Here is a 16,468-nt window from a genome sequence, read left to right on the forward strand (position 1 = left end):
TCCTTTCTAACCCTTCAATAACATCTGTTTTAAGTCCCTGAACCTGTTCAGTGTCATTTAATTCCCTGTTATACCATCCACCTACGCTTTTAACTGGCTTCTCCATCACAGACAGGATTTCTTCCTCATCTACAGTATGTAAAACCTTGTCTTTATAACCATCCCTCTAGCCAAAGAAATACTCTTGAGATTTACTTGTCTTAATCTTCATTCCACCCGACTTGAGATTATGATTCAGTTTCTCCAGTAACCTTCTTGTACAAGCTCCTGTCGTGGTCACCAAAGTCATATCATCCATATAAGATCTAACTGGAGGGAGGCGCAGCCCATCCTGCCACCTCTCTCTGCCCACAACCCAGCGCGATGCTCTAATTACTACCTCCATTGCCATTGTAAATGCTAATGAGGGAACAGTACACCCTGCCATAATCCCTCCCTCTAGTTCCTACCATGCTAGTGTGAAGTCTACTGCACTAAAACACATTCTAACATCCTGGAAATATGCTTTCACCAACACCACAGCCTTGCCAAACATGCTATTCCTGCTTTCTGCACTGTGGTATCTATTAACCTGTTCCTTTCTAAATAACCTGCCAACTTAACTGTGTCATTGTCTTCAGTATAGTGTCACTATACTGAAGACAATCTTGCCTTCTACATTTAGAAGACATATAGGCCTAAACTGACTTAAACATGATGATCCCCCCTGCTCTACGCCAAGCCCCTGGTATTACCTGCTTCTCCTACACTATTCTAAAGAGCCTCCACAAAAATCTAAGCACATCAGGTACACTTTTATACACCTGGTAGGGGCTGCCCTGGGGCTGAAAAAGCCTCTGCGTGCCTTACTACTACTACATTAACCCACTTTATCTATTTAGAGATGTGTGCAGCTGGATAACTCTCTGCATTGAGTTGCCTATCATCTGCTGGGCCAGAAGACTACATTTAAATTGACCGTCTGGCATAGCAACAGCACATAGCACACAACAACCTTAAATGGAATTGGTTGGGTTATATAGCTTTTAGTATATAGTCTATCTTAGTATTTAAGATTTTGTTTGATATCAGTGTAGTGTTGTGCAATATACTGCAGTGTTGTGTAATAAGAAGCAAACAAATATTTGATTGCAGTATGCATCATTAAACTGTGAGCATCTCTTGACAAAACAAGGTGTGGTATTTTCTTGCCTTCCAATAACCTGAGGCAGCACTTCCTCTAACCTGCAGAGTCATATACCATTCTGTATAATAACACCCACCTCCCAACAGCTGAGACTCACTCCAAGTCTAACCTAGAGAGTGGTAGATTATCAAGAGCGATGATACTGATCTCCAAACACCTGAGAGACTCACTCGGAAAAGGAGCTCTGTCCTAACACCTGCTCCAGGTAAGTCCAGAGCTGCTTGGTCTACAAGGGTTTGGGCTACAGCTGTGGGGTATATCAGTGTTACTGTTCAGTACTAGAGATCAAATATAGTAAAAGTTAACACTAAGGGTGCTATTCTTAGTAATAATTACATTGTGATTTCTTGTATTTTTTTGTTTGTTATCTTTTAAGTTATAAGAGCTCTATAGAAGCTCATCCGTCACCATTCTGGACGCGTTCTCCGGCTTTGGTAACATCCCAGGTTAGTTTTTCTGAGAAAGTGATCAGTGAAATGGTGGTGCAAACAGTAATGACAACAGCAAACTCCCTCCTTATTTTCACTCTGCTTCTACAGCCACAGAGCGAAAAACACACATTTCCAAGAGTCTCACTTAATATTAAAATAATTTATATACATTTGTATTTTTGAATATGGAATACAAAAAGTATTAAAACACTTTCACATGGCACTAAACATCCATTGAGGAAATAATACCAATGAAAAGCATGAACTATTTTGTGAGAGCAACAACTTACTTTCGTTTGCGAATCGTTACTCCCTGAATTCTCAGAACCTGTATTTTCATATAAGCCTGTTGAGTCATTTTAGACATGAATGGCGCCTGAAGGTACTACACAGGCACATGTCAGAATCATCATCGTCTCATCATTTGCTCTGTCAAACACAGCAAAAACCAGCCATAGTGAGATCTTTCCTGGCTTGACGTTATCCAGCTAGCACACACCATTCTCACAGCTTTGCTGAGGTAGAGTAGGAACACAACATTTGTGACCTCAGTTATATAAAATATCCAGACTCTGTGTTCCTCAGTAAAGATGAGGCTTAAAATATTTCAAAATGACATTATTTCAGTATACTGCCATCTTCAGTGAAAAGGTATATATAAACAGAAATTCATGAATGCCCTGTAATTTGATAGACACATTTGATGACAAAAGAAACAATCATCAGAACGCCACCATTTCACTGAAGAGGCAGTCTGCTTAAGTCTTCAAATTTTATTTTTTATATGTTTTTCATATATATAATTTTTAATATTTTGTTCTCATTTTAGAGTGGCCACCACAGAGCTGGAAAGATGTAAAGAATCACAAACATCAAACCCACCATCTGACCAGGACACCATGAATTACACAGACAACTTGACTTACCCGTCCTATGGTGAACTTGATGACTTTTTCAGAAATTCCACTGACGTTACCCCACCTGATCTATTTATATATGTGTTCGGCTGGATAACTCTCTGCATTGAGTTTCCTGTTATCTGCTGGGCCATTTTTGCCCTGTATCATCTGGTTAAGAATGACCGAGTTGCACCTGTTTATGTCATAAACCTCCTCATTTCAGATATTATCCAGCTCATTGGTAGACTAGGCCTTTTGATTGATCCAATAATAGTGATTTTTTCAGCTGTTATAATGTTTGGTATATTAACCAGTGTTGTGTTCATGGTGTGCATCGCTCTGGAGAGATACCTTGTGATCGTCCATCCTCTGTGGTACCGTTGTCGCCGCACTGTCAGAATCTCAGTCCTGATCTCTCTGGTTGCCTGGGTGTCTCCTTTCATACTGGCTCTGCTGGGTGGAATTGCCAGTTATTGTTCTGGACATACAGAAAACATATATTTGACATTATTTATCTTCCTTATCTCTCCATTCCCTCTTCTTGTGTTTTTCTTGGTGGCCACATGGAGAGCTCTCTCCCGCTCCACCTCAGTGCCCGTCACAGAGAGGAAAAGGATTCTGTGGATACTGTTACTCATCCTGGGCAACTATGCAGTGCTGTTCTTTCCCATCATACTATATACTTTGATTGAATCAGTGCTGAGTAATCATAAATTTAACCTGCTTCTCTTGAACAATATAGGTTCTGCATTACTGTTCATCAGCCCACTGATGGACCCTCTGCTCTACATCTTCATGAGGAAGGATGCCAATGATACTCTGAAGGTCCTACCCTGCTGTCAGAGACTGATTGGTCACCAGGAACCCAGAGTGGTCACCAGCACTGAAAGTGAAAATTTGACCAGTGTTTAGAACAGGCATTTATACATATTTGACATATTGATCTTAGCCAGTGAACTTCTGAACTTTCATGACATGCTCGTCTGTGACCCTTTAGTGTTAACAATTTTATTATGATGAATTTTTCTAACATTTTGTGCAGTGGGCAAGTACTGCTTTACAAAGCGCTGGTCTAAAAGCCCACATACAGTAGCACCAACAAATTGAGTGAATGGCCTAACCAGTGATTGCCTGGTTTTAGTCAAATCAGTCTGTCCTGTAGCAGCTGTCAGAGCACTCACTGACCGTAACCACGATACTGCATTCAACGGATTAATCTCTTCTGTGTTACCTTCTTTTATGCCGCATTGGAAAAGGAAGCCCTTACATGTCTCTGTATAGTTCCAGATGCTTCCACTGAATTTCCAATAAGGAGATTGTTAGTGTAGATTTGTTTAATCAGATTTTGCATTAATTATGACTTATTGGTGTGAATAAATATTACTGGGAAAATCCTCTGTTTGTAAAGTCAGATTGGCTTCTTACAAAACCAGCACAAATGAGATTTTGTTTACATCCTAAACTGAGGCCAGGTGCATCCATCACACTAATAGAAAAGCATAAACCCCAAAATAATAAAAGGAGTTTTATTTGCTTTAGAAACTTTCAAAGGCTTTTGAATCAGCCTGGAATCAGGGATTGCTCTACAAATCTATTAAAGGGTGATGTAGAGGATAAACTATACAATATAAATGAAATCAATGTAGACATTACATAAATCCAGCATTAATGTTGACAACAAAAGAACTGTTCTTCACATATGGGCATGGTGTGAGTCAGGGCTGTAGTTGGAGTGTTCAGCATTGAACTGAATTGCAGTCAGACTCCAAGGCACTGTGATCGACACTACAGAACAAAGTTCTCTGTACAGAGGACCTTCAGCATGAATTTGGGTCTACTGGAAAAAATACTGCCAGACTTGGGTCTCAGAGTAAATATGAAAACAAATGCTAATCTAAAAATTATTCAGGTGTCAGGAAAACAGGTGTAACAGCAGAGAAGAACAGATTGTTTTCTCACTATGCCAAGAGCACACAGAAGGACATACAAAGTCAAGCACATCAAAAAGCACATCAAAAAAGAATCCAAATTCTTCAAAAATTCAAAAAGATTCAAAAATCCCAGTGGTACAACACTTTTCCAGCACCCCACAACATTGCAATCCTTATACTAACATGCAAGGTTAACAAAAAACCCACCACACCACGCAAAAACACAAGTGCGCTAAAGCAAATTATGTGTTCACGCACATACAGTGAAACAATATAAACACCGCACAGAAATGCCGCTACTGCCAACACCACGGTCGAAAGACCTGCAACTCCGAGAATCCTTAAAAACGCAAATAAAAATACACCACATTAAAATACATCACCAATCGGCGCCGCGGGGAAGAGCACGAGCTGGGGGCAGCTATGCAGCCAGTTATAAGGAAAAAAAGACTGAGAACCACTACTTACATACAGCCACCTGTTGCACAGCGGCGAAAAGCAATAAAACCAGTTAAAATCAAGACGGCAGCACCGTGTCCCATTTCGCAGACTCCTTACAAATTTAAACCGCCGGTCGGCCAGCCAAAGCAAACACTTTCCCGCATCCATTTCAAAAGACGTGACGCAAGTCAAGTCGCCGTCCGATTGGTTTAACTGTCACGGCTACTTCCCCATCGTCTTGACAACGCCAGTCAATCATTCATGTCAGTTAGCGTTGGCCATGTCTACGAGAGAGCGAGAGCACAGAGCATCATGTCTAAGAAATATAAGCACCAATAAAAACCACGCAATCAAAAATAGTACAGCAGATTCACTAGGCTTCCCGTTATCGCTCGCATCACGTTCAAAACCTTGGTGCTGGCATACAGGACAAGATATGGGGCAGCCGCTCATACCTACAACCAGCCTTCAAACCGAAATCAAAACTATGTTCCGCAAGACAAGTGACTGTCCAATCCTGACGGGGTCGCTGCACAGTCCCTGTCTGCACTGGTCCCTTAGTGGTAGAATGAACCTCCCATGGAGGTCAGACAGTGGAATCAGTGGCCGTCTTAGACGTAGACTAAAGACCCACCTCCTCAGACTGCATCTTGGTTCCACCTGACTCACCACCCTTAACACCCGCTACTTGTATTATTTACTGGTTATTTTACGTGTTTGTGTATCGCAATGCGTTTTGGATTCTGTGATCTAGTAACTCATGTAGTATACTTGGCTTCAATTGTGTAGTCAGGTTGCATAAATTAACTTGTGGTAGGGCTTAAATAGTGCTACGCTTACGCTCTAGGAGTGTTGTTAGCCTGGTCTGGCACTGTTGCTCATTCAACTTGAATGGATACATTTCTGAAGTTCCCAAGCCATTTCCAGGTCAGACAGCACTAAGTCTCTGGCAACTGCCAAACCAGTTCCATAAGGATATTTCAAGGGATAATTACTAGGTCTCTCAATTTACCCGCAACAACCAACCTAAGATAAAGTTGTGAATTGTATTGAAGTCATCAAACAAATGTTCACAATTCCAGTGCTGGAAACCAGAAATGATGTTTTTTTTTTTTTTTTTTTTTTAATTGGTCTGCATTGCTAAACATTGGCATCAACATGCTTCCTTTTACAAAAAAAAAAAAAAAAAAACAATTTCAAATATGTGTAGTTCTTTATAAGAAAATGATTAAGATGTGCACTTTAAAAGGACATATGGAATTATTTTCCTCTGTATCTTGTAGGATCCTGTAGGATGTCAGCGTTTCTCCATAGTCTTGCACATATGCTCACCATATTCTTCAGGGTGTATGATTTTGGGAAGGGGGGAATGAACCCAATTGCAAGCGACAGCAAGTACTGACTTAGTTGAGCAGGTGGATAGACCAGCAAGAGTGCACATGCAGGAGAGTACAATAATCTTGGGCATGTTTTCATATTATGTTTCTAAATGTAAACACTCAAATAATTATTGAGTGAATTTACTTTATTAGAGCTGAAGAATTTTGTTCAGTGGTGCTGTGGCTCAGTGGGATTAAGCACTTCACTGAATCATTGTTACCTGTGATTCATGGAACCTTAAAAGAAAGCACATTGGAAGTGTAAAGATTTCTCATTATTCATCTTTTATTGAAAGTGTGAAGTTGGCTATTCAGTGATGTCATGTAACACAGCATTAAACAATGTAATGGTTTCCAGTCACCAAGGCAGTCAATACACACTTTGTGCACATACTTGCACGGGGAGGTTGATTCTCCAAATCCAGTGACAGTCAATGAAAGAGAACATTAGCGACAAAATCTGCTCGCAATGCAATGTGACATATCTGCGTTTTGTGTAATTACTGGGGTTTGAATAGCTGCTTCTGTGACACTTCTGATTTATTAAGACGTTAAACAAGGTGTCTGTGATTAATGCATCTACCTATCAACATTCAGTAGTATACAGTGACACTAAAAATGTAGAAGAAATTAACAGTAGGTTCTACACTACAGTATATTGAGGTTGACAGGCACTTTAAGCATTCTATCAAAAATTGGCAATTGTTTACCTTCCAGTAATCACTGCACATCTGATCTTTCCCTATATAGAGATTCAGAAGAAGACTGTGAGTATTCAAAAATCAATTAATTAATTAAATTTACCAGGGAAAGCGTTTAATTGCACTCTGTAGTAATGTCCCTTACCAGGCAGGTTTATAAATTTTGATCAGTTACTGCAGTGTGAGCTTTAACATGTGGAGAAGTACTCAGTGGGTATCACTGTAGCACATTCACTAGGAAACATTCTGGCTTTCCTGTGAAAGAAAGTATTCATTAGCGATTACTGGGAGTAGAAATAGAAGCTTCTTCAAACGTAACTGGGTAAAAATATTCCCTTAGTAATCTCTTCAGTTAATTGACTGAAATAACTCCCTCCTCTTAATAATACCCTCTCACAGGTCAACATTGCAAAAGAGAACTGGTTCTCAATTTACCATACTTGGTAAAATGAAGGTTAAATAAAAATTATATATTAAAGTATGAGGAAAATTGTAAATCTCAATAAACATCCACTTTTAGTGTCAATTATTGTAAAATCTATTTGTTGACAGAATGACAGAATCTTAATAGAATTAAAATGTAGTGAAAATACAGTTCTAAGTGTTATTTTTGTACAGGGTCACTCACATGATTGTGATTATCTTCACAGCCTCTGAATTTCCTCTTGGTATGTCCTTCCTTTGTGAGAGAAAATAAGTTTTACTTGAAGAAATTTTAAAACCAATGTGGATGACAATACAATTAGCTCTTTGTTATTAAGCTATGTTTCCATTCTTATATAAGACTGTCTGTAACTTTCTCTGACTTTCTTAGGGGAAAGTTTTGTTGACTTTTTATGAACAATCAACTTTACAGAAACAGCTTTTACATAATTTCTCAACAACATTCGTTGCAATATTTTTGTATTCTGTCATATGAGTGGTTTTGTGTTGTGGCTAATGACATCCTCTCACTCGGCTACAGGAGACACCAGTAGATGCAAAAGGCCTCATACATGACACTGGAGCCCCCCCCCCCCCCAACAAATTCAGAGATGCTTACCTCGGATCCAGTGTTCTGATTGTGTCATCACAGACAGCGTCATTACTGATGTCATCATCAATAAAGCCTCAAATAAGAATGAAACATTGATGAATGCATGAAACACAGTCATTATTACCACAAGTGCCAGACATTCCTACCACAGACCCTGTACATTAAAGCATGAATGACGGTCACTCCCATCACAAGCACTGTTCTATTGGCATCGGGCCATAGGTGGAAGGTACACTTAACCATAAAAAAATTACAAAGGTATGTATCCCTTAATGCTGCAATTTTGGTCCTCCAAACAGGCATGGTTTAAGATGGGTTAAGAAAAGACCAGTGTGATAACCACTGGGCAAGTATACGTGAGAAAGTTACTGGGTGACATGAGATGCTATCCTTTATGTGAACTCTGTATTGTTGTATATTCAAATGTTGTAAGCCCAACAGCTGAAGAGGAATTTCTATTTTATGATCTGGTTACTGGACCAATAGGGTTGTTCTATTTTATGTAGGGATCTTAAACCTCTGCCATTTTAAGAGAACTCTCTATGGGGAAATATAGCTAGGGTGACCTAGCAATTTGAGAAAGTTATTGAAGAAAGTGCTGAATATCGCTGCCCTTAAATCCTTATCAGCTCTGGGCTGTGTGGATAGCCTGTCATGCTGTCAGGCCCTAAATAAACCCAGTTTCGATGCAGTGAGTTTGGTTATGGAGACGGCTGAATGCTGGAACACATTACGGGCTTTGCTCTCTGTACACATCCCTCCCCACAGCCGTTCTGCTTCAGGTGTTCCATGGCTGTTGCATGGCTGTTACCCTGCGGTGCAGCCCGTCTTTGCTCGTATGAAGCTTGTGCAGTGACTTACTGCTGCAGTCCATGTTGCAGACATTGATGCTGGGGGTGGAGCCATCACTGCAGGTCACACGGTTGCTGAGCTGAAAGACGCCAAACAGCCCCCCTATGTCGATGCCTTTGCCGCTGCAGTCCGGCTGGGCCTGGTGGCTCCTGGGGACTGCGGACATTTGTCCTCTCGGAGACCTGAGATTCCCTCGTTTGCCTGAGTTGTCGAACTTGACAGGACCGGGGTGAGTGACAATGCTGGTGTTGAAGCCGGACGTCAGCTCCACCTTGCAGACGACTGGGATAGACAGGGAGGGGCGGGATGAAGGGGAGACCGTGGTCCTGCATTGCTTTACCCTGACAGCTGCTCCCTCTCAGAGAAGGAGGGCCTTTACTCTAAACATGTGCCTCATGTCAGTTGGCCATGGCTTTGTGCACTTCTTATATTAATGTTTTCAGATCCGTTTTGTTTCATTCCCCCAGTCCTTTTCAGTAGGCTATCATTCCCATGCTTTACATAGTGTGCACCACCCTTCACTTTGCATGCTACAGCAATGACCTGATATCCATGGTGGATTCTGTATGCTAGAGCAATCAACCGGCAATCACTGTGGGTTCTTCATTAAAGCTGTAGTTAGTACTCACTCTGTGCAACCAGCTCCTCGGCCGTGGGCCTCCCTTCCTCCAGGCTCAGAGACGCTGCTTCCAGAGTGTTCTTCACGTCACACCTGGTGAGCAGCAACCCCTCGGCATTGTGGGCCATGAGGACCACCACAGCCAGCAGGACCTGCATCTCTCCTGCCAAGACAGTCATCCTGTTACCTTCTTAATGCCTCCCTGTTGATCAACGCTGTGTCAAATGTCTGGCCCCTTAATATACTCTCTAACCCTCTGCTCTCCCCGCCCCTGCAACAGCCCACAATATTTCTCCCTTTTCACACCATTCAAATGGTAATTACAGTGGTAATTGGTACAATGGTGCTCACAGCTGTGTTTAACACAAGAAAAAGCAAAATGACACAGACAAAAGACAAGAAACAAAAAGTCATAGGTCTAAACTGCCTGCTTCACTGGGAAATATGATACGATCACAACAGAGTGCGTGTATGCTATTGGTCTTTTATACACTGCAAAGTAGGCAAGGTAATATTCCTTACATAAGCCTATTGAGCTCAAGAGATTGAAGTATCAAACTACCTATAGCGCATATATTCACAGTCGTCTTGTCAGGTTTCACTGTGTGGTATTAGTACAATTGCCCTTGCCAGCACAAGGTTTCACAGTACAAAACGTTCAATGGACTGCCGAATCTCCAGTGCTGAAGCTTTCAAATGGAGAGCATGAGACGTCGAAGCAGATGGACTCTGTGTTCCTGCAATGACGGGAAAACGGGAAGCATAAAATTCTTATGTCATGATAAAATCTCAGTGAGTTGGTAACAGTTCAATGCAGTTTAAGTCATATGAAGTGTACCAATATGGTTAGCACAAACTTCCATATTATTAAAATCAGTACTTATGTAAATTATATTATCATTATTATTTACCATCTTGTAATCTTGTGACAAGCACCCAAATAAAATGTTCTTCTTCCAATGATTTTTGAATGCAATCTATGGTTATCTAGGATATTATCATAAAACACTGCTGTCATAGAAACTTGGACTTTTCCAATGGTAGCTTATAGATGGAATGGAATGTTTTATGAAAAAAAAAAAACACTCAGTTTTATTGCCCAAAAAAAAAAAAAAAAAATTCAAGAAACCCAGCATTATAATTCAGGAGATTGCAGCACAATCTATAACTCCAGCAAAGGACAGCAGATAATACACATCACATACTCTGCAACATCGCAAAGCTTCCTTTTAAAAGTAATCCTTTTTAATATATTTGTCGATTTTCCAACAAGAGATATGACTGCAGTTAAATTAACTGTCTGGCATAGCAACAATAGCACATAACACTCTTAAATGGCATTTGTTGAACTATAGAGTCAGTATGTTTTTTATGATTTAAGATTTAATGATGATTTAACATTAGGATATCAACAAATTCGTAAAAAAAAAAACAACAAAAAAAAAACCTCAATTAAACTTGGTGCTATAATTCATGAAAAAAAAATGAACGACCTGTAACTCTAGCAAAGGACTGTAAACAAAATTTACCATGTTTTTTCAATGTGGCAGTTTTCATTCTCAAGTACCTCATACCAATGAATGTGTTATTTATCGGAAAAAAAAGATATGTCTGCAATTAAATTAACTGTCTGTTATAGCAACAGCATATTGCACATAAAAATCTTGAGCTGTCTTAGTTTGACTGTGTAGCCTTTAGCATATAGTCCATCTTAGCATGTAAGATTTTGCTCAATGTCAGTGTAGGGTTGTGTAATAGGAAGTCTACACGCTGGGATTAAAGTATGCTCCGTGAGCCTTTCTAGAAAAGAGGCATGTTATAGCTTGCATTCTAATAACCAGCATCAGTGCTTTCTCACAACTGCAGAGTGATACATTACTCTGAGGGATGGTAGTGATTTCCAGTCGGCAGTGAGACTCTCTCTGAAGAGGAGCTCTGTTCTAACACCTGCTCCAGGTAAGTCCAGAGCTACTCTGTCTACAATGGTTTGGGCTACAGCTGTGGGGTATATCAGTGTTACTGTTCAGTATTGTACATCAGACACAATCAAAGTTAAATGCTAGTAATTAAGTGTAGTCACAGTGTGGTTCCTTGTCCTTGAAAGTGTATAGTTCCAGTTTAACGTTTGACGCAGTGAGCCATAATACTTGGAGTTATCAAATCTGTATTTTTTGTATCATTCAACAACGATTTGGGAGCTTATACATCAAGTCTTCTAGAGATGGTGAAATAGTGACGTAAACAACAAAGATGGAAACAAATCTTCTCCCTGCTTACGCACTGTCTCTAGAACCATGGAGCAAAAACATTTTCAGGGGGCTCATTTAATATTACAACCTTAAAAACACTTACACGTTTCACTGAGTACACCTCGAACAAACAGTTGCTGTAAAAAAAAAAAAAGCACTATACGTTTCCAAAGAGCAACAACTTACATTCTTTAACAAATCATTCCTCCCTGAATTCATCTACCCTGTGCTCCAGCATAAGCCTGATGGGCTCTTTTAGGAGCTACTGCACAAGCACAGACATGCTAAAGAATGTTTGCGTATGTGTTACACCTTATATTGCGTGATTGCCTACATAGTACATATTGTGTTTCTGCAATACATGTGGAAGAATGGTTTCACAACCCTCCAATGCAGTTCCAGATGCTTGTAGAATCTATGTCAAGGTGTACTGAAGTTGTTCTGTTGGCTCGCGGTGGCCCAAGACACTTTATGTTTCCTTTATTATGTACATCATGGTTTTATTTCACACAGCTTAAAAAGAAATATGCAGATGACTGAATATGCGTGGATGAAATATTGAAAATTAAATTAAAGCACATTAAAAATAGGACATCATTCCGTGTCACAAACAGCAGAAATATGCCATAAAGACATCTCCCCTAAATTTAAAGTAACATTACATAAATCATTCTCACAGCCTTTGTGCTCTGGGTTATGAACAACAGAGTTGGTCACATTGTGGCAACATTATAAAAACACCCAGTCAGCAGGGTGGAACCCTACATATTAGCTTGGTATCTTTGCATACAGCTGTATGAAACAGACATGATGACTTTTAAAAACTAGACAGGGTCATAAAGAAGAAAATGGTACATATTTCTGGCCAGCCTGGATGAGCAGCTTTTCCCAGCATCCTTCACAGGGTGAAGAACAGCTCCCAAAATGCTTTGCTCAGTGCATCTAAGGCCTTTCATTGGCAGCCAGATATTAGCGTCTTTTACCTCACAAATCACTTTGCAATATTTTGATACACAGTATTTACAGTTTCAACAGTAAAAGGCAACTCAATGTTTCTTTAAATCTTGCTCTCATTTTAGAGTGGCCACCAAAGAGAGGGATGTGAAAAAACCACAAACATCTAACCCAGCATCTGACCAGGACACAATGGATGACAGGAATTCAACACATTATGGCAGAAACTCCACATGGCCTGTCAACAGCGGTGTAATTGTGTTCGGCTGGATAACTCTCTGCATTGAGTTTCCTGTCATCTGCTGGGCCATTTTTGCCCTGTATCATCTGGTTAAGAATGACCGAGTTGCCCCTGTTTATGTCATAAACCTCCTCATTTCAGATATTATCCAACTTATTGGTAGACTAGGCTTTTTGATTGATTTCAAAAAACAACCAATGTGTGAGATTTTTGCAGCAGTTTCTGCATTTGGTATATTAGCCAGTGTTGTGTTCATGGTGTGCATCGCTCTGGAGAGATACCTTGTGATCGTCCATCCTCTGTGGTACCGTTATCGCCGCACCGTCAGACACTCAGTTCTGATGTCTCTGATTGCCTGGGTGTCTCCTTTCATTCTGTATTTGCTGGCTGCAATTTCCATTCATTATTCTGGACATAAAGACAAGGCATATTTGCCATTGTTAATATTCTTCATCCTTCCATTCCCTCTTCTTGTGTTTTTCTTGGTGGCCACATGGAGAGCTCTCTCCCGCTCCACTTCAGTGCCCGTCACAGAGAGGAAAAGGATTTTGTGGATATTGTTCCTTGTCCTGGGCAACTATGCACTGTTGTTCTTCCCTGTCATAATATATGATTTGATTGTATTAATTCATGAAGGCCACGAATTTAATGTGAATCTCTTAATCAAAATAGGCATTACATTACTGTTCATGAGCCCACTGATGGACCCTCTGCTCTACATCTTCATGAGGAAGGATGCCAATGACACTCTGAAGGTCCTACCCTGCTGTCAGAGACTGATTGGTCGCCAGGAACCCAGACAGGTTGCCAGGGCTGAAAGTGAAAATTTGACCAGTGTTTAGAACAGGCATTTATACATATTTAGCATATTTATCTTAGCCAGTGAACATCTTAACTTTTGTAAGTTTCAGTTGTACAAAGTACTCTTTTGTGACCCTTTTGTGTTAATAATTTTATTATGATGAATTTTTCTAACAAGGTTGTACCAGGCAATATAATTATTATTTCATGCTTTTACAAAGCACTGTTCTAAAAGCCCACATAGCACCAACAGACAGTGAATGGCCAAGCCAGTGATTGCCTGGGTTTAGTCAAATCAGCCTGCCATCTTCTGTCCTGTACCAGCAGTCTTCAGAGTGCTCTCTGACTGTAACCATGACAACCATCCAACTGAATAATCTCTTCTGTGTTACCTTCTTTTATGCTGTATGGAAAAAGGAAGCCCTTAGATGTGTCTGTATAGTTCCAGAAGCTTCCACTGAATTTCTAGTAAGGAGATTGTTGGTGTAGATTTGTTTCATCTGATTTTGCTTTAAATATGACTGCATGGTGTGAATAAATGTTACTGGAAAAAAATCCTCTATTTGTCAACAATTTGACTTTAGTCTATGGAAGTCTATTAGTCTATTGAAATTAAAATATAACATTTAAAAGAAAACTTCTTTAGAAGTAAAAGTGATTTTTTTTTCTTTTCTAACAGGTTTTATTTCCTATGAAGTCAAGTGTATGAGTAAATATGTAGAGCACTGTACACAGAACATACATTGTATAAGATAGTTCGACTATGAGTATGCAATGCATGGAAATATATTAAGACATGTATGAGTATGAATATATCAAACTATTAAGAAGTCTTTGAAATCTCAGTATTTCAAATGTAATAAACATTGTTTATTTGTCAGTTTCTCATTATTGCTGCCACACAGAATCAATTCAAACAGCTGTCTCATGTTCAGTTTTCATATTTAATTGCTCTTGTGGAGGATTAGGAATCAAAGTCAAGGTAGTGTGCAGTGTAATATTCCTTCAATAAGCCTATCGTGCTAAGCAGATTTTATCATCATGCAACTTACGGGCTATGCTTACATGTAAAATATGATCCTGTGTCTGTGCCATGTCTGTAATGCTTCCAGGATGGCGGCGCTGGGAATCCTTACGCAGCAGAGCAGAGTGGTCTGGCAGGAGTGCAGGATGTGACAACAGATCGGAAGTACACTGTATGGGGTGCAGACCCAGAGCTTTGAGTTTTATCCTGAACACAGTCCATGAGCATTTGTATTTACTATTGGAACGGTTTGCAAAGGGAGAATACTTGTGCATTGGTGCAGGGGCAGGGAGAGGTCAGAGTTAGAGAGTATACTAAGGGTCCAGACTTTTGCCACTGAGTTTTTTTTAATAATCCATCTCTTTTGAAAAGACACAAAAATGTATTTTTTGCAGCAACATGCTGTATTATCCTTCTCTTTTTCATCAGTCCTGTCAAGGCTATCCAGTGAGTGGTCCTCCCATGACTTCCTGATGGCCTTTTTATGATTGAAAAACCAAATGTGATAAATAAGATTTATTCATATGTATTAATTTATATGTACATGATTGCTATTTGTACATTTATTCATTTGTAAATCAATCACCTGTAAGTCGCTTTGGACAAAAGCGTCTGCAAAACGAATAAGTGAATGTAGATTTCACTTTTTTCCCTGTTCATTCTGACTTTGGCATCAGCAGCTGTGCAGTAGGCTGGCCTCGCCACCCCATCCTCTACACTTGCACAAGCAAACTGAAACATGACACATGTAATCCTCTAATATACTTGCACGCCTTCTTGTCGTCTTTCCCATTGCTTGACGTTGTGATAAATGTCTGGGACCTGTAATGTATTCTCTAACTCTCAGCCTTCCCCACCCCTGCACAAACCCACAATATTTCTCCTTCTTCACACCATTCAAATGGTAATTGCAGATGCTCACAGGTCTGGGTTTGTCAGAAGAAACAGGAAAATGACACAGACAATAGGCAGGAAACATGAAGCCGTGGCTCTAAGATACCTGCTTCGCAGGGGAATATGATACAATCACAAACAGAGTGTTTGTAACAGGTATGGACAATCGTGCCAACACCACACTGTGGAACCTGACAACACCAAGCTTAGTGAGAGTATGCAGGCTGTAGGCAGCATGATACTGTTTAGTGCAATAAACTTATTAAAGAAAGATTACACAGCACAACACTGAATGGACTGCCTGGTATCACCGATAGAGCGAACCTCTTCAGCAGCCCATCCATTATGTTACATTATTTTCATTACACAGTCTGTCTGTTGTTTTGCTATAAACACCTCCTTTTTCAGGGCAAAAATATTCAGGGCTAGGCTTAAAATATTCGGGGCTATAGCCCCAAATGATTGGCCATAACGATACCACTGGTGACATCCATTTGTATAGTTGGATATTTGCTGAGGCAATTCTGGGTTAAGTATCTTGCCCAATGATACAGCGGCAGTGCACCAGTGGGGAATTGAACCAGCAACCTTTTGGTTGGTCCTCACCCCTATGCTGCACTACCGCCCCAAACCTCATACAAATGGAGTCCATTTTGCTGATGGGTTGTAAAGAGTGACAGGCAAACGCTCGACCCCGAAACTGGAGGAACTCGCTGGATTCTGTCGCAGCTATCTCACTGTGACTGCGTGGGTATATTCCAGGCAGCTGAGTAAATTGCAGGTGCATATACGTCAGAGAGGTTCCCGGCACTGACACCTGCTCCGCTAGC

At 40.3% G+C, this 16,468-nt stretch overlaps 2 protein-coding genes and 1 long non-coding RNA gene across 3 annotated transcripts; all 3 read left to right on the plus strand.

Moving 5' to 3' along the window:
* The first annotated feature begins 1,351 nt into the window (after positions 1–1,351).
* On the plus strand, positions 1,352–2,520 carry LOC118789764. The gene is made up of 3 exons (XR_005005478.1): positions 1,352–1,391; positions 1,563–1,632; positions 2,447–2,520. It is a non-coding gene; the product is annotated as an uncharacterized LOC118789764 (long non-coding RNA).
* Positions 2,521–2,639: 119 nt separating this feature from the next.
* On the plus strand, positions 2,640–3,428 carry LOC118790284 (G-protein coupled receptor 4-like; the record flags this gene model as incomplete). Its single annotated transcript, XM_036547189.1, has 1 exon — positions 2,640–3,428. A coding segment is annotated over one exon (789 nt), but the record flags the coding sequence as incomplete, so codon positions are not given.
* Positions 3,429–11,313: 7,885 nt separating this feature from the next.
* Positions 11,314–14,263, plus strand: LOC118790446 (G-protein coupled receptor 4-like). The gene is made up of 2 exons (XM_036547358.1): positions 11,314–11,431; positions 12,804–14,263. Exon 2 carries the CDS (start codon positions 12,871–12,873, stop codon positions 13,759–13,761), a length of 891 nt encoding a protein of 296 aa, XP_036403251.1. The 5' UTR covers positions 11,314–11,431; positions 12,804–12,870; the 3' UTR covers positions 13,762–14,263.
* Positions 14,264–16,468: the final 2,205 nt, after the last annotated feature.

The sequence above is a fragment of the Megalops cyprinoides genome, chromosome 15, assembly GCF_013368585.1.
Source record: "Megalops cyprinoides isolate fMegCyp1 chromosome 15, fMegCyp1.pri, whole genome shotgun sequence".
Lineage (NCBI taxonomy): Eukaryota > Metazoa > Chordata > Actinopteri > Elopiformes > Megalopidae > Megalops > Megalops cyprinoides.